The sequence below is a fragment of the Podarcis erhardii genome (genome assembly GCF_964252035.2).
Source record: "Podarcis erhardii genome assembly, chromosome: 13".
Lineage (NCBI taxonomy): Eukaryota > Metazoa > Chordata > Lepidosauria > Squamata > Lacertidae > Podarcis > Podarcis erhardii.
Window position 1 is genome coordinate 15,715,946 of NC_138502.1, and position 18,403 is coordinate 15,734,348.

Here is an 18,403-nt window from a genome sequence, read left to right on the forward strand (position 1 = left end):
AGGCTTGGTGGAATCTCACTGAGATTTAAAAAGAATGTTGAGGTCATCCCTAGAAATCAAACATTCGGAAGCAAACTGTTGAGTACCAGCATTTCCAACTCTTCTCTGCCAGTTTCGTATAGGCTACTGGAGATGGAGAAGGCTCGGATGATCCTTGGAAGCAAACTTGCTGGCAATTTCAACATTGCAGTTTTACACACATTCAAGTGTTGCTGTTGAAATTGATTTTTTTTGTTAAGTCCTAAGGCATTAACAAGACAAGTATCGGCATACCAAGTAGGATGCTTTTCTCTCCCTTTTTGCATTTCAGGAACAGAGCATTCCAATGGTATCTAGAAGCTGGGTGAATTTAAATCAGAATGTTAAACTTTGCAAGCAAATAAAGCGAGGAAGAATTGGTTTTGAGAAACCTTTCCTCCTTCCTTCTTAACTTTACAGGGGAACTGCTTAATGCCAGATCAAGGTGTTTGTTCATGTAGCCCAGGGCGGCCCAACTTTTCAAACCAAGTAGGCCGCAGGAGTACTTGGACAAGGAACCCATGGACCACAAACTTTGAGAAGGCAGCGCAAGACCCAGTGGGGAGGGGCATATGTTGCTGAGGGCCATCAAAAACGGTATTGAGGGTTGTGCATTGGACCACCCTGGTGTAGCCTGTGTTGTCTCCTTTGACTACTAGCAGCAGTTTTCCAGAACCCTCAGGCGAAAAGACTTTCCTCACTTGCTATCCAATCCTTTCACACTAAGATGTCAGTAACTGAACCTGGGACCTCTGTGCAAAGTCTCTGCTCTACCACTTGAGCTAGGTTCAATTTTGGCTCATCCCTACGAGGATGGGCAAGTTGGAGAAGCTGGAGAGCATCTGGCCCAGAAGACTGCGTTTGGCTCTTGCTTCCTTTTTTCTTTTCCTATTATGTATGTGGAAGGGTCCTGGATTAACACCAGGTAAATCTACATGATCTTGTGTGACAGACATTTCTGTGATGCTCCATTTTGAAGGAGATACTTAAAATATATCTGCTATCACAAATGGAGCCTAAACACTATGAAGAACATTGACAATTTAAAGTGGAGGCAAGTAATACTTCCAACATGGAATTTTTTTCTCTTGTGAAATTGGTACAATGCACCCAGCTCAGACAATGAAGCAAAAGTGCTGCATACAGGAAATGGCTGTTAAAACTCACCCCTGGGAGGAGACCACGTAAACTTCAAATGTTTATACTGCAAGATCTGCCATGAGAAATGCAGAACTGAGAATGCCTAGTCTCAGGGAAAAGCTAGAAAACAAAAGAATTCATAAAGTGTTTGATGTGCAATAGAGGTCTAAACTGATGATAATATTTGGAATGGATATTTAAGGTAGCTGTTTAGTGGAACTATCTTTGGTAACAGCAAGTAGCCTGAGAGGTTGGTTCAACAATTTTTTCTACCTAAATTTTTCCATTGGGGTTATATGCAAATTCAACTATGTTTAACAAAATATTTTTTAACTGGCTAGTGCTTGCAAAGCAAAATGTCAAGAATAATTTGGTTTAAAACGTGGCTACAACAACTTTTCAGAAGATTTTATTTCTACCTTTGGATTTCTGCTTACAACTTTTACAAGACCGGGGGACCTTTCTTCTAAAGACCTTTTCCCCAACTTCTTGTAACATGAACAAATCTTGTTTTTCATCTTCTTTATTTACTTATAGCTTTTTTCAAATGCATTTTAAAAAATCATTTCAGATTTGCCCTCCTGAGGGTAAAAACACACATTATAAATTGTGGGTTATGATCGCTATGAACAGGACCATGCATCTGCTTTTTTAAAAAAGCAACAACAACCCAATACTGCATCAGTATACCTAGTGTTGGTATCTATTAGTACAATCCTATGTCTACTCAGAAGTAAGTCTAATGAGTTCATTGGGCTTTCTTCCAAGAAAACGGATATAGGATTACAGCCCAAACCATCTGCACTCTAGCAATTGTGTAATTACACAAATGAAGTAAATGATAACTTGCTTATTTCATATAATACCATTTTTCTTCTGCTAGCAGTGGGAAGGGGCAGACACCTGTACAAGGCACTGGTTTCTAGAAGTGCTCAGCTACTCCTTGCCCCAATTTCAGAAATGTTACCGACCGTTAGCCATGCACTTTAGGCCTCTCTCTTCATTAGTTTGGTTCAGATGTAATGCCCAAACCAAGAAAAGTAGTAAGATTTGGTTCACAGGTAATTGCAAACAAACAAACAAACAAAAAGAGCTGCAAGATCCTAGCCCTCAAGCCTATGGCTACATTTAGATGGAATGCCAAACCACACTTTACATAATCAAGCCTTTAGACTTACTAATACAGGGGTGTCAAACTCAAATTCATCGGGGGCCGCATCAGCAGTTTGGTCACCCTCAAAGGGCCGGTTGTATCTGTAGGACTTTATCAAAGTTATTTTTCCTTAGGCACTGGTGTGTGTTGTCTTGAACCTATACACTATTTAATATACCTATTCCAGTACGATTTTAAATAAGAATAGAAGAAATAATAATGATTTTTTTAAAAGATGACGAGATGGGCTTCCAGGCAGACTGGAGCTCCAACGGGGAGGAGACAGGAGCCTGTCCCAACAGAGCAGAGCAGAAGCAAATGTTGCCTCCCGCCGCACTCAGAAGTCGGAGGATACGGAGCTGCAGTTTGGACAGCAGCAGTTTCTTCCTTGCAAGGGAGCCCCAGCGGCACTGCGGGCGCGGGTGGCCACGATGTCCTGCTGGGGTCCCGAGCTGCTGCAGTTGCTCCCGGGGAGGGGGCTATGCGCCAAGTCCTCCGGCCCGGAGAAAGCCGATGTGTTGGCGTGAGGAGGGGGGCGGTGTTTCGTAGCCAGGCTGCCGCAGCCAAGTTGCTGGCAGGCTCCCACTTTGCTCCAGCCGCCCAGATGCCGGCGCGGTCCTCTTCGGGGTGGGAGGCGCCCCTGCTTTGCAGTGTGGCACACCGCCCGCCCGCCAGGCTCCCTCCACCCCACTCTGTGCAGCTGAACCGGCAGCAGCTTCGCCTCTCCCAGCCCAGCCGGGGCGCGCCGCCTGCGGCAGGACCTGCGTCGGGTCCCCGCTCTCCACTCGCCTCCGCTGTTCCCTTCCCCGCCTGCCGGCCCCGCTACTTACCCACCAGGGCGACCCCCAGCCAGCCCCTGGCCCCGCCGCCCGCGCCCCCGGCCATCTCCTCGCTAGCTGCAGCGCCGCAGTGGCCTCTTCTTGCAGCCCGAGCGAGTGAGCGAGCGGCGTCCCAAGCATGGCTCTCGCTCCCTGCCCTCCCTGCCAGCCTCCGCGGCTCCTTCGGGCTCCAAAAGTTGCCCCGCGTGCGACCTGCCCCCTCGAGCAGCCGCGCCTGGGAGCCTCTGAAGGGCGGGGGCAGCCGGCTCCGAGCTCGGCTTCACGGGACCGCCTCCTCTGCAGCGAGCCCCGGACTGGACCAAGCGAGCAGAAAGCTTCTTTGCCCGGCCCGCGAGGCAGGCGAAAGTTGTGGGACCGGCCGGTAGGCAGCGCCGACGGGGTGCGTCGGTTGGAGCCTTGTCTGCAAACAGGCAGGGAAGGCTGTTCACATGGGTCACTTTTTAGAAAGGCAGAGAACCTCCGCCGGAGTACGGACCCTAAAATCTGGGTCGGGACCAGTAAAAAGGACGAGAAGCTCGCTTCCTCGCCCTTGATGCCACGGCCACATGACGAGGTCTGGCGTGCCGGATTCGGCCCGCGGACCTTGTGTTTGACACCCGTGTACTAATACATCATTGTTATACCTCACCCTTCCAATAGGAGCACAGGGTGGCCTAAAGCTACAAATAAAACAAATGTTGCTGGCGGTGGCAGCAGCAACAGCAGCATACTACCTTGAGAATTGCAAAACTCAAGTTTGACCCCAAAGCCTGGATAAGTAAAAGTGTTTTCAATTTATGTTAAAAGATTTCTCCTGTAGGGACCAAACAAATATCCGATGGGGGAGAGTTCCACATAGAGTGTTGCTGCATAAAATACCCTTTCCTGAGTAACTGCACTACCGACTGCTCCCTCCCCGCCCCCTTGCTCCAATTTCCTCCTGTACTTTGTTAACTTTGATTAAATCAACCCTATTTTACTTGCAAGCCAGAATTAGAAACCATGGTTTGATTATAATCTCTAGGTCTAGTTTGCAGAAAATCTCTTATTTGCAAAGAACCAGAAAGAACAAGAAGAGGGGGTAAGTAACCCACACCCAAGGCTTGATCATGAAACATATAACCATCGTTTGGCATTCTCTCTGAAACACACCTGTGGCTCTAGAACAGGCTTCCTCAACCTCAGTCCTCCAGATGCTTTGAGACTACAATTCCCATCATCCCTGACCACTGGGTCTTCTAGCTAAGGATCATGGGAGTTGTAGGCCAAAAAAACATCTGGATGGCCGAGGCTGAGGAAGCCTGGGCTAGAAGCTTGCTGTTTTCTACAAAGTTAAAAATGAGATTCTCAAAGACGCTGAAATCAGCATCTACTGTTGCAACGGTGCAGAAGTAGATGCAGCTCTGCCAACAGCTACAGTATGCCATCTCCCCATGGAGTACTTCCTCCTCAAGAGTCACTGTGACTTGGCACTCCATTGGTCTTTCGCCACCCCTTTACCACCAGGCCCAGCACCCTCCTGCCCATGAAGCCGGCGATGCTTGGCAAAATTGGAAGAGTTATTGAAGCGCCGGCAGCACACGGCACATTCAAAGGGCTTCTCCCCAGTGTGCAGTCTCCGGTGAGTGGCCAGGGCTGAGCTCTGCGTGAACCTCTTGCCACAGACAGAACACCCAAAGGGCCGTTCGCCCGTGTGCACCCGCAGGTGCTCCTTCAGATCTGTGGCACGACGGAACTGCTTGGGGCATGCAAAGCAGAGGAAAGGCTTGGAATCGAATGCTGACTGAGAGGGCTGATCATAAGGCTCAGGATCTTGGAAAGGAAAGCAAGGTGCGGAGCCGCCCTCTTCCCAGTGCTGAGTGGTGCTTCTAAACTCCTCTTGTAAGGAGCCATGACCAGGAGATGTGGAAATATCGTAAGGCAGAGAACATGGCTCAGGGCTCTCCAGTTCCCAGGGAGATACACCAGCAGGCATGTCTAAGGGAGAGCATCCTTCAAATTCCCCCCTTTCGCTTCTTGTCTCCAGATCGGTCTCTTCCCAATCAGGACAGGACCAGACAGATACTTTTGCTGTGAAAGCATTAATCTTCCCCGGGGCACACGCTTGAAATGCCACCTCTTTCTGCTTGTTGCTGCTGCCATCTTGCCTCAGCAATCTGAAGTGGCCAGCACCATTTTGTCTGAGGTCATGGGCAGCGATTCCATGGTGGCCATTTTGTCTTGGTGCTGAGGTGCTGAGGCGCCTGCTTGGATTCAGTGCGCTGACCGGGCATTCCCCTCTGACATTCTGCTTTATGTGGGCACCAATGGTCTCCCCACTACTATGCTTTGGGCCCTTGAGGTAGTCTTCATTTGTTCTCCTTACTAAACAGCCCACAACTCCACGCTCTTGACTCAGCTTGTGGCTACCAGCTTCCAAAAGGCCTTTCCTACAACTGCCGTCGTCTAACAGTAGCTTGCTATTGTGGCTGCCGACATGATGCTTCTGTTCTCCCTGAGTGTGGCTTCCCTCTGCTCTATTTTGCCTCAGGCCTATCGTGGGATTTTCACCACCAACATATTTTTGGCGTCTGAAACTGTGGCCATTTTGCATCTGTCCCTGGCCGGTGCCACCATTTCCCCCCAGTCCACCTTTGCTATCACTTGCCTGCCTTAGACCCTTAGAATGGCTACTTTGCCTCAGTTCACGGTTAGGGCCACAACTAGCATTATCTCCCCTTAGTCTAATTTGCTTGAAATGGTCCACATCATCACCAGGTTGCCTCAGGCTGCTATCCTGGCTAAAGCCGTTCACATAAGGGCTGTTTGGGTCATAGCCTCTCTTGTTCTCGCCTTCTCTCAGTTCTTTGACGACCTGGCAGCCATTTTGTCTGGGCGGCAGGCCGGGGCTTATACTGTAGCCACCTTGTCTTTCTGCCAGCTGGCTCAACTTCTTCTCAGGTAGGAAGGCACAGTCCTTCCCGTCGCCTGCCTTGTCGCTGTAGCCAAACGGTTGCCCGTGGATGCGCTGGTGCTTGCGGAAGTTGGAGCCGTTGTTGAAGGACTTAAAGCAGACACCACAGCGGAAGGGCCGCTCGCCAGTATGAATGCGCATGTGGCCAGAGAGCACTGAGCTCTGAGTAAAACGCTTGCCACAGATGCCACAGCCATATGGCCTTTCGCCTGTATGTACCCGCTCATGGTCGCGTCGGTCTGAGGCCCTCTTGAAGCGCTTGGGGCAGAAGGAGCAGCTGTAAGGCCTCTCGGCAAGGAAGGACAGGGCCTCTTGGTTGCCAGGCAACCATCCCCGGGGCTCGACCAAGAGGCTTTTGCAGGCCTGGCATTGTGGAGCCTGCCCTTTGGGCCCAGCAAGACTCGGCAGCTCCTCCTGGCACAGTGGGCAGACGTGGAGCAATCCTGGAGTTGCCTCTTCTTTCACTCTAACCAGCTGGATTTCCATCAGCGAGTCCACACCAGCAGAATGCCTGCTTCACAGCATCTTCCCCTGGAAATAGCAGGAAAGGCAGAGATGTAAACAGAGCGGGTATGGTGGGTGGGCAGATCAAATAGCCAGAGCTTCAATTACACAGGGAGCAGTAGAGGCCTGGTTTCCTTACCTATTGCTTTTAGAAAGCTGAAGAGATAGATGATTCGGCTAAATCCTGAAGGAATCAGGGAATGGGGCGCTGTGAATGTACCGTAATTCACCTCTCTTCCCTAACCCAAGACACATGCTGGTTTCATTTAAGTAAATTTGTACTCAATCTTTCTATCTAAGAATCCCCAACGAGGCTAAAAGCAAAATATAAAAGCAACATCAATGTAACCAAGTTAAGCAGGCCAGTTGAGAACAATATGAAAACAAGACAGCAGCAGTTAAAATACTGAAGGAAATAAAAATCCTCCAATTAAACAAATGTCAGCTGGAATTGATCTGTCTTAAAGCAATGGCAAAAAATTATCAGAGGAAACACCAGAAGGGTCTCCTTGGGCAGACAATTCCCCAGACTCCATGTGGCCACAGAAAGGTTCACTCTTGTGTGATCCTATTGAATCTTTCTTTCTTTCTCTTTGTTTATGCATTTTTACAACTTATATATACACCATAAAATATTCATCATTATTTATTATCCTTGGACTTCTCCATGGCGTTCTAGGTAGTCTTTTGTCGGCTGCATAATCTATTATTCCACCCATTTTTGTCACAAATCTTCCTTTATTTAATGTTATCTGCTGCTCTTATGTTCATTCCTACTTGTAGGTTAAACTGACTATTATACCCTCTGAGATACTTTTCAAAACACTTCCACTCATCTCTTATCCGTGACTCATCCTTATTTCTTAGTTTCGCAGTCATGGTTACTAATTTTGTGTATTCTATCAATTTATTCTGCCATATTTCTTTCGTGGGAATCTTTTTTTCTTTCCATTTCTTCACGTATACCACTTTAGCTGTGCTGGTTGCATTAAAAAAGAGATTGAGTGCCTTTTTCAGGATATCCTAATAGAAAGGCCTCAGGTCTTTTGGGAAATGTGATCTTAAGGATCTTTTTTTAATTCTGTATTAATCATCTCCCAGAATTCTCTAGCATAGTTCCCATTGAATTTCAGCTAGAAGCAGAACTTACTACGAAGCCTTTACAATGTGTTTTAATGTGCCTGAGTTGGGCACAAATACTTTAAATGAATAAACAAGCATGTCTGGTAGCCCAAGCTTAAATCAGACCTCACTCAGCAACCTTTTTCAGCTGTGAGCTGGTTCACAGTCCCACAGACCATGTGGTGGGCCGGACTATATTTGGGGGGGGGGGGAATGAACAAATTCCTATGCCCCACAAATAACCCAGAGATGCATTGTTAATAAAAGGACACATTCTACCCATGTAAAAACACGCTGATTCCCAGACCATCTGTGGGCCGGATTGAGAAGGTGATTGGGCCGCATCTGGCCTAACGGGCCTTAGGTTGCCTTCCCCTGCTCTACACCCAAGGATGCAGAAGTCTCCCCCACAGCCAGTGTGTCCTGAACTTCCCAGATAACTTGTTCAGCTCTTAGGTCTATCCCAAATCTTTCCCTGGTTTAAATCCTCGCCCAAGGAACCCAGGCTTCCTGGCTGGACTTCACTGTTTTCAATGCTCATCCGAAGCATCCCAACTCCAAGTCTGCTGCTCCCTTCCCAGACAACCCAGGATCACTGCAGGGAAACTCCATGTGAAAAGGCTGTTTACCTCTGAATCAGAGGTGCGGGTGGCGGGTGGGAGGTAAACAAGAAACGGGAGGGCCACCATCATCTTTATCCAGCCCCTCCGGATGGATGAGCTTTCGGCCTGGCCCAGAAAATGCCATTCTTGACCCAAGCACCCCCCACACCTGCCCCAAATCTTGCTTTCTTACCTCCTAGGCCCCTTTCGCTGGAGCCTCTGAACCAATCAAAGAGCCCAGCCCAGCGTCCCGGCTCCCGAGTCCCCCTCCTGGGCTCTTAACCCGCCCCACTCCTTCCAAGCCTGGCACCCAAGCCGCCTGCCCTCCAAATTTCACCGGCCCCCTCCCTCCCGGGCATCCTGGCTGCCAGCCAAAAGCGTCCCAACCCCATCTAGATCTCTCTCTCCCCCCCCCCCCCCCGCTGCGATCTCCGAACAGATCCCGCTCGTCCTCTTCCCTGAACAAGTCCGGCTTCTTGGCGAAGAGAACAATAGCCCGGAGCTGGGCGAGCATGGCCAAAGGGGGAGGGCAGGGGACCCGCCGATGGCCAGGGGGCCGCGGGGAGCGCCATCAGCGGCGCCTCTGGGTTGACTTCGAGGTCCCTTTGTCCCTCCCTCTCCCCCCACCCCCGTCTGCCCCCCCCCCATTGGCACGCGAGTCCCCTACTCATCCTCGAGCATTGCACCCGGCAGCCGCTCCTGGCCGCTGGCATCCCCTCCTCCTGCTCCACAAAGGAATCCCTCACCTGTACCTGCTCCATCCAGGCTGGTACCGGGGAAGATTCTGCAGCGCCGCCGCCGTCCCTGTGCAACTTTCCGCCTCCTTCAGGGGGAAGAAACAGTTGGGAAAACTCCCCTCCCCCTTTTCCCTCCTCCCCATCCCGAATGCGCACCTTCCCTTTAAGTGCAACCAAAAAGGAAATTAAAGGGAGCTGGGAGATGGCCCTCGCTTTCTGTCTGCAGTCAGAAATACAAGCAATACATGACCACTCTCCCCCCCCCTCGCTCCACCTCCTTCCCCTCGTTTAAAGACACAGGCGCCCCGCTTGCAAAGTAGGGAGAATCAGAAGCTGGTTCTGTAATTTAGCTTAGTTCAAATACGCTTTATTCGCGGTGTAATAAACCAGGATGAATTAGAAAAGGGTCTGTGCTGCAAAGCACTTTTTGCGATTCCAAATGCTCCAGTTGCAGTTAAAAATCGCCTTTGCATCTTTATTCTCAAGAGAGCATAACCGCGCCCCCCCCCGTCCATATCCTGTTCTTTCAGTGGTGAACTAGATGCCAATGGGAAGACCACAAGCAAGGCATGAATGAAACAGCCCTCTCCCCTTTTGTGACTGGTATTCAGAGACTCACTGCCTCCAACACTGGATAGTAGAACACAGCCATTGTGATTAGTAGCTATCTGTAGTTTCATCCTCCACGAATTTGTCTGTCTGGGTTGGTGGCTAGCACTTCATACTGTAGGAGCAAACTCCACAGTTCAACCAGGCCTTTCTGGAATCTTCTAACCTTCTCAGGATGGCCCTGAGAGAGAGGTTTTTCCTCTCTGTCCACTTCCCCCACATCACACACAATTCCATACAACTTCCTCATGAAAAAGCAGGTTTAAAAATCTATTTCTAACATATACTATTATACCAGCATCTCAGCTGTAACAGCTTTTATCTTTTCTCTCTAGACTGGGGAGCAGGATGTCATCGAACCAGTATGTACACCCTAAAACATATTCTGCACTGATGTCAGTTTGCTCTGAACAATTCTGTATGCAGTTTTTCAAAGGAGAATTTGCATTTCCAAGCACGCCTGCTTTCATTCCACCTCCCTTCCCCCAAAGCAAGGTTCTGGACTGCTTGGCCAATGTATGGGTCAAGCTGGGAAAATGAGCATTTACTCTATTCCTTCTTCGACCTCTGCACTCATGTTCCTCTACTGCTTTATCCTAGTAGGTTAACATACCAGCTTTTAAAACTAAAATAATAAGCATTCCAAATTCTCTGGAAATGCAAATGTTGGGTTCATAATAAAGCATGTAGCTGAGAAAGCTTATGCAAAACAAGTGAAATACTTACATTTGATTGATTTACATATTTTGAGTACTCAGCTGGCAGATTCTTGACGCATATTTGGTTTTTGTAAAAAAAAAAAATAATCATAAAAAGGATGCTATGTTCAGTGTGCATCCCACACTTCCTCCTTCAACAAAAACTCTTTAGAGAAAGCCGAGACAGACCACTGAGCCATCTGTTTTGTCCACTCCACAATGCCAGGCAGCAGCAATCCATGGTTTCAGAGCGGAGTTTTCTCTAAGCCCTACCTGGAGACATCAGGGATTGAACCTAGGACCATCTGCAATGGAGAGCAGCTGCTCTACCCCTGAGCTATAGCACCCACACCCCTTCTATGTTCAAGGAAATCAACTGATTCTCCACATCTTGAGAAAAGAGCTTTTGCAAATGTCTAGAGGTTACACAGCTGAAAGGCACTCTTCTCAAACCCAGCAAAGGGCTAAATTCTTGCCAACGGATCTACATCCTCTCAACGAAATGGAAGCAACACAGCAGAACTTTATTCGTTTAGCACACAAAGATGAACCAAAACCCCAGAGGATTGTTTTTAATTAAAAAAAAAGAGGAAGACACACACAGTTTGAAAATTCCACACTAAATATGAAGCAGAGGAAACATGATCCAGGAATCTCCCTGGCAAGCTTTGGAGGTACCAGGCTAGCCGATACCTTGGAACACATGCCTGTATATCGATGTCTCCTGATTGTTTCTCCCTGTCGAGGAAACAGAGATTCTATGTTTGTTAATTATTGTAGGAAACCACAGCAGTCTTATCACATACATCCCACAGGCAGTAAGCCTGGGATGAAGACCAACATTTTCTGTTGCTGCATATCTGGGGCTGAAACCCACCCACCCCATAAGTATATAGACCGTGGCCTGCAACTTTTTGGGAAGCTGGTTGAAATGGTTCTAATTAGGGGGCAGAAGAAAACAAGGCCTGACCAGAGTTGATGGGTCCACACATGGATCTGATCTGGAGGCTGGACTACCAGTAGCAGCAGCAGCCGCTGGAAGGAATGTAGAATCACCAACTCTGTTTCCCTGGAAAAATCTGGAGGGTTTGGAAATAAGAGACTGTTAAGGCTGGCAAGTTGGGGAATATCCCATATTCCATCCTTCAATACCCATACTCCCCATCTAGATTTTTAAAATAATAATAATAATGCAGAGCCACAATTCATTAAAGCAGTGCTTTATAGATGGAAGGGCAGGTTAGGAGGAGCCTTAAGGAAATGCAAAAAAAAAAGCCCAACCCCGGACTCCTAATTTTAGCCAAATTGTGGTCCCCTGTAGCCTTCAAAAAGCAGTAGCCAAGGGGGCTGCTGCAACAGGTAAAGGGTGCCAGGCCCTCTCTGGCTCTCCTGTAATTTGGGCACTGCCTTAAAGAAAAGTGACTTTCTTCCTGCACATGGAATTCAGCTGATGTTCCACCCAGCCTTCTCTAGCCTCTTGCTTATGCTCCTTCAATAGGCTCTTTATTGTAAGTGAAGGAGGGGGAGAAATTTGGGCCCAGGCGTTCTTGAGGTGGAATGTCAGGATTCAAGGCCACAACCTCCTTTGTACACCAAGTAGCCATGCAGCTGTATGAGACGCTTGCAGGGGACTCAAAGAACCAAAATTGGCCAGATTCGATTTGAACCTCTAGGAAAGTTCTCTTCATGGCTGCTCTTAATCTGGAACCAAATTCTGCATGAAAGCAAAGCAGATCTTCCTAAAATAGGCATGCACTAGTTTTCCTGACAGGTTGAGGTCTCCGTACTGTGTCTGTGGGTCACAGTGCATACATGAGAGGGGTAGCCCCTAGTAGATTTGAAGGCCAAGTCTGCAGATGAGGAGGTTTTAACAGGCATGCATTGTCATTCTGCATGATAGCATACCCTCCAGGCATACGCAGAGGGGACAGTGTCTGTGCCATAATGCAGGTTCTAGGCAGGGTCTGCTGGAATCCTCCCTCCACATATCCCCACTATGCCACAATAACTTCTCCCTACGACACTGTGGCAGAAACAGATGCTAGCAGGCAATGCTCTGTGTTGCAGAGCTTGGCCCATGAATCCATGCTGGATGTGAGTGACCTACAGGGGTAGTGGAAACTCGGGTGGGGACAAAGCAGGAGGCAAAGAATCCCCCTGCCAGGTTGCGAGGAGCACAGACAGACAGGATAGACAAGGTTCTACAAAAGGCGGAAGGTAGGCCAGTGTGTCCATACCAAGTCCTTGCGGCCTGAGAAGGCAGGAGGGACCTAAGCTGGGATTTTGCAATCTGGCTATCGCATGCCGGATAGTTTGTGGCATAGGTGGGCGAGGTTCCCCATTCCCATTTTCCCCACGCAACAGCTAGTCCTTGGGCCAGCAAATGGAGAAGTATCAGGTCCGTAAAGACACAGGGAGGCATTTGCAGGCCAGGGTTGCTGTCGCATGGGTGGGGGCTAGCTGCGCCCAGGTGGTAGATGTCTAAGGCCTGGGTGGGCAGCGAGGTTCTCATGCGATCCTCTCGTGGCACAACTTCAGTCTCGAAAAGGCCGGCCTTTACGGCGTCGGGAGGAGCTGCAGGCGGTGCTTCCGGCGGATGTGCCTCTGGAGGGTGTTGCGCTCCCCAAAGCGCATGTGGCAGGCCTCGCACTGGTAGGGCCGCTCGCCCGTGTGCACCCGCTGGTGGTGTGAGAGCTCCCCCGAGTCACGGAAGCTGCGCTGGCAAATGGGGCACTGGTGGGGCTTCCGGCCCGAGTGGGTGTACTTGTGGCGCTCCAAGTGGGACGTGCGCTTGAAGGCCTTGCCGCACGCCCGGCAGACGTGGGGCTTGCTCTCCGAGTGGGTGATGCTGTGGCGCTGCAGGTAAGACAGGTACTCAAATGTCCGCGAGCACACGGGGCAGCTGTACACCTTGCGCAAGGACCCTCCGCTCCCACCCCCTTCCGGGTCCCCTGCCGCTCCCACCCCCTCTTCCACCAGCACTGTGTACGGCAGCCCCTGGCTGTCAATCAGCAAGTAGCGCCCCAATCGGGAGGGTTCCCCTTGTTCTGTGCCTCCTGTCCCTCCAGGAACAAGTGCCCGCCTCCCTGCTCCTGGCAGCCCATTCAATCCCTGAAGGAGGGCGCTACCAGGAGAAGGCAATGGCGGGCGAGAGAGTTTAGGAGGCGATGTTTGGACACCTCCTCCCTCACCCCCCAGCTCCAGCTTGATGGGTTGTCCCACATGGCTTGCAGGCTCTTGTGGATTGAGGGGTTCCAAGGTTTCTGGTGGTCTTTGGGGGTCTCCTATAGACTTGGAATGTCTCTGCAGCTCCATAAGTATCTCCTTATGTGTATTCCCTTGGGTTGGAATGCCAAGTCTGCAATAAGAAAGAAAGCACATTAACTGGGGAAAGTGTGAGGGGGGAATCATATGGGTCACACAACTTTTAGAGCTGCAATTATGTAGGGCTGCCAGTAGGGCTGGGCGATATCTGGTTTTCAACACTGTGATATATCACCAGCTAAACATTGCAAAACATACTGATATATCACAATGTCTGAAATAACGATGGAGCTATATTAGCTGGCATCACAGCTTTTCCCGCATCGTGATTTTTGCATAACGCACACACAGAGAGGATTTGTGATATACTGTCAGATCAAAAATTATGAAACGGTTATCATGATATGGACTTCAGCCCTAGCTGCCAGCCAATTAAAAGAGCTGTACTGCAACTGATTTGTCACCCACTTGTCTTCTTTTTAACGAAACAATTCCATTAATAAATAGCATATAACCAACCCTCAATATAGATGCTTTTTAGAGAGACTAATATAGCTCTTTAGAGAAGCCAAATATAGCTAGCAGCATAATAAAGAACAGCTACCACTCATTGTTTAGAATTAGAGGCATTTTGAATGTTTTCTTATTCATGCATGTTACACCAATATCAGAACCACAATACCTGCACATAATAAATCACTGTGTCCTTACTGTACAACACTATTCAACAACTTTGGTGTCAGTTACAGATAGGTAGCCGTGTTGGTCTGCCATAGTCAAAACAAAACAAATTCCTTCCAGTAGCACCTTAAAGACCAACTAAGTCAGTTCTTGGTATGAGCTTTCGTGTGCATGCGTTATCTGAAGAAGTGTGCATGCACACGAAAGCTCATACCAAGAACTTTGGTGTCGACAGCCCAGTGCCACACTTGCGTACATGGAAACAAGACTTTGTTTGATGGGACTTACTCCCGGGCAGGTCTAAGGCTGCAATCCTAAGCACACTTACTTGGCAGTAAATCTACTTGAATTTGGCAAACAAGCACAGGACTGGACTGCAAAATTTTAGCTGGTTCGTTTATGAAGCTTACAGCCCCAGCAAATAAAGCTACTAACCCTGCAATCCTATACACATTTAATTAAGTATTGTTCCTATTGGACATTGCGGGACTGACTTCACACTTGCCTGGGCTGCTCCTTCCCTAGATTTGGAGATTTCACACATGTTGAGTTCCAAGGAAGCTTCCTAGCAAAACCCCTAAAGACACATACTGTACAAAGTAGCATGTGAACGCAACCTTTGTTTTTTACCATCTGTGGAAAGAACCAGATCTTATTGAGCTGTAGGCTACAGGTGGGTGATTTAAAGCCCCCCACATTGTTTTATGGGGCTTCCAGCTTCCTCTGAACTCTCATACTTCCATTCCCCCCCCCCCAGGTTCCTCCTTCCTGCTGGCTTCTTCCTTATTTTTTTCCATCTTTTGTCTCTCCCTCTCTCTCTTCCTCCTCCCCTTACAGGAGTGCCTGGCATGCTCTGGTGCATGGGGTCACAAAGAGTCAGACACAACTAAACGACTAAACAACAACAACAGAAGGTCAAAGATTTTGAATGATACATATAAACTGGTTTTAATTTTTTTTTCTGGCTGTATCATCATCATTATCATCATGATCACTTCCTGAATTTATATCCCCCCCTTCCTCCCGAATGAGCCCAGGACGGCAAACAGATATACAATTCAAAACTAAAAACAAAGTAGAAACAGATTAAAACATTCTAAAAATAATTGCAATTAAAAGCATACTTCTATCCAATGTTCTAGTATGCCAGTATTCAGTGTACAGTTTGAGGAAATGCATTCCAGAACATTAACTGTATTGGTTTGTTGTACTGTACAGTACTTTAAAAAAAGTATTTGTATACTTATTTGAGAATAACCCTATCAAACCCAGTAATGCTTTTTTCTGAGTAGACCTGTGTAAAGGTGGTAGTTTAATTTGAAGTAAAAGTGGTGAAAAGCAGAGTGATGTTTATTCCAGATTAGTTAAGCCAGAACAAATATGTCTGTGGCTCTTCCCATCAATTCTGGCTCCATCTACTGCTAGCATTTGGCCACCCTGAAAGATGACCCCTGAAGGAATGTGGCCCGCAACAGAAAAAAACCCTGCCTACCCCATCTATAGCAGGTATATATAATACCATCAACCATTACAGCAGAGCTAGATGGCAGGGGATCTTTCTAAATAAATGCTGTCTAAAAGGCCACAGTAGGAAAATGTGATAAGATTTCATCCTCTACTCAGGCAAGGAGGGAGGAGAGGTTACAACATGGAGAAGGAACCACTAAAAATGGAAAGAACTTAGAAAACATGGAAATGTAGTGCCAGAATCTAGGTCTATAGTATCCATACACCTCTTCACTAACACCTAGAAATTTGTGAGAATCCCTGACCTGAGGCTGTTGGGGGGAAAGTCATTTTATTACTACACCTCAGCTATACCAAAGTATTGCAAGCAGTTTGTGTTGCAGTGGGAATGTGTGGTCAAAGGTGGGGTTGGGGTTCACACGTCTCCTCTGCCTGTCCTCCATTTCTGGTTTTGTCCAACATTCTGCTAAATGCTTCTGGGAAGCTTACAAAGCAGGGTGTTTAGAGGCATACTGATACTGAAGATCAAATTAGCTATCATGGTCATTCATATGGTCAAAGCTGGGGTGGAATAAATGGGAATGGCTCTGGTGGGTGGAGCTGAGGGAAGATATGGTGGGAGAGCTTTGGTGGGGTGGGTGGGACTTGGAGCACTTCCACTTTCTGTAGGCATCAGCTGCCTCCATCCCCAACTCTGGGGCTCTTCCATCAACATGCTAATATAGGCCACCTGTCATTAGGTTATGCAACAGCTTTCCCAAACTCCTAGTCTTGCAGACTTACACACAGCCTAAGGACTGGCATCAAAATTCCAAAAGATCTTTCTTGGCAGACACCCAGGTTACTTTCTCTCTCAGTTAGCCCCCTTCCTCCATATGCAGAACTGGATCCAAACTTACCCTGCTTGGGTGGCGTTCCAAAGTCTCAACCTCAACTCTCATTTCTGCACCAAAACCTCATGCCAAGGTGAGGCAGGCACCAGAACATGCCCTTTGCTTCCATCCTGGAGTTAATGTAATGTCCAGGTGGAGAACAGAGGGGTCTTCCAGTCTATGATCCAAGACGGCAGTATTAGCTGGCAGTGGATGGTACGGATCCGAACGAAACAGTTAGCGACACCAATCCGGGGCGCATGTTGGATCGCAGCCGGCAACAGAACGTGGCCCAGGTCCAAAGTTACCATGAAGAGGAAGGGATTGAGCAATGCCACCTTGGCACCCGAGGCACGGCAGGCGGACCTAGAAGTAGCAACCCAAGAAGCAGCAAAGTTGCCCGGCAGCAATGATCCAGAGGAAGCGATATATGGGATCGGTGGCACCTATCCAGCAGGCACGCACGTTCTGGCAAAGGTAAAAGGATCCAAGCCTTCAGGTTTCGGGGAGTTGGCATCCGGCTCCAAACGTCAGTTTAGCAACAGCAGCAACAGCAGCCTCCACCCACCAACCCGCCGCCCCGCTTGGTAGCAAAGAGGGATATTAGGCTAAGAGGGAGGTAAGCCTCCCCAGGTGCCCCTCCGCTCCCCCCAGAAAGCAAAGCCGTGGGCATCCAGAGCCAGGTGCCCTCTTGCCCCGCTGCCTCCCCCTGCAGCTGCCCACCAGCAGCCCAGGCTCCTCAGGGGAGAGAAGGGGAAACTGAGGACGGGGGGGGGAGACCCCGGGGTGCCCTGAGGAGGGGGGGAGGGTCTCTGTCAGGGTGGGGCTGAACGAGGGGGGCTTCTACCTCGCTCTTCCTGGGGGGAGGTTGGAGGTGGTGGGGGAGGAGGAGGAGGAGGAGGAGGAGGTGGGTGTCGCAGCGAAAAGTGTCCTGACGGAAACGCGGCGGCTTCTCCCACCGGCTCACGCCGAAGAGGTTCCCAGATCAACGTTCGTCCTCTCGCGCCCAGGGGGAGCGGGTCGCGGAGGTGGCTTCTCGCGCACCTTCTGGAGAGCCGAGGGGGATCCTGGCTCACCCCCTCGGGCGAGGGCGCTCGCCTCCGCGACCCACGGAGACCCTGCCTCGCCTCCCTTCCCTCCACCGCCTTCTCTCCAGAACTTGGCGCAGCCCCTGAATCTGCGCTCAGCATTTGGGAAGCATTGCAGGAAGCGATGCAATTAATGCATGCATGTGTAAATATACGTATGATTTATGTATCTTGTATGCAGGACCCCGCCGACTACATACGAGCCTTTAGTGGAGCCTTTCTCAATCTGTGGGTCCCCAGATGTTGTTGGACTACAACTCCCATCATCCCTGAGCTCTTCGGGGCGCGAAGGGAGAAGATTGTGGCCCCTCTCTCCTCCCCGAGGACGCCCTGCTTAGACTGAAACCCTTCGCGTGCTTTTGCTGGACGAAGTTAAGCCCACGGACTTCAGCGGGGCTCAGCTTTCATGAAAACAGACGCGAGTAAAGAGCTGCACGAAGTTAAGCCAGTCCTGTCCAGCGAACCCAGGACCAGGAACCCCGGTTTTTTTCCTGCTCTCCTCCAGGTCCTTCACCACCCGGGCTTAGCCCCAGCTCTGCCTTCTCCCACCACACAGTGAACCCAGGAGTGATGGGTTCAGCTTCTGCTACCTGTACACTTGCTTCGGGTTATCTAGGTCCTCTCTACACACACACACCCCCCCTCCACTTTCTCCTTTGATGTTTTCTGCCCTGGTG

The 18,403-nt window shown here is 49.3% G+C and overlaps 2 protein-coding genes across 5 annotated transcripts; both read right to left on the bottom strand.

Annotated features, from left to right (window-relative positions):
* Positions 1 to 3,727: 3,727 nt before the first annotated feature.
* On the bottom strand, positions 3,728 to 6,568 carry ZNF784 (zinc finger protein 784; the record flags this gene model as incomplete). Its single annotated transcript, XM_081837276.1, has 1 exon — positions 3,728 to 6,568. The coding sequence occupies one exon, from the start codon at positions 6,566 to 6,568 to the stop codon at positions 4,586 to 4,588; it is 1,983 nt and encodes a 660-aa protein (XP_081693402.1). The 3' UTR covers positions 3,728 to 4,585.
* Positions 6,569 to 10,911: 4,343 nt separating this feature from the next.
* On the bottom strand, positions 10,912 to 18,307 carry LOC309327798 (uncharacterized protein). Of its 4 annotated transcripts, none has more exons than XM_081837311.1 (4): positions 17,927 to 18,307; positions 16,666 to 17,277; positions 12,592 to 13,712; positions 10,912 to 11,433 (listed from the first exon to the last, which is right to left on the bottom strand). In XM_081837311.1, the coding sequence occupies exon 3, from the start codon at positions 13,667 to 13,669 to the stop codon at positions 12,911 to 12,913; it is 759 nt and encodes a 252-aa protein (XP_081693437.1). In that variant the 5' UTR covers positions 13,670 to 13,712; positions 16,666 to 17,277; positions 17,927 to 18,307; the 3' UTR covers positions 10,912 to 11,433; positions 12,592 to 12,910. The 4 variants fall into 4 exon arrangements, with proteins under 4 accessions (XP_081693437.1, XP_081693438.1, XP_081693439.1 ...); XM_081837312.1 differs by lacking the exon at positions 17,927 to 18,307 and having other exon boundaries at positions 10,912 to 11,092; positions 11,325 to 11,433; positions 16,666 to 17,834; XM_081837313.1 differs by lacking the exon at positions 17,927 to 18,307 and having other exon boundaries at positions 10,912 to 11,092; positions 16,666 to 17,834.
* Positions 18,308 to 18,403: the final 96 nt, after the last annotated feature.

Excerpts from the sequence above, each read along its gene's own strand:
- LOC309327798 (XM_081837311.1), bottom strand. The coding sequence starts at position 13,669 with ATGGAGCTGCAGAGACATTCCAAGTCTATAGGAGACCCCCAAAGACCA.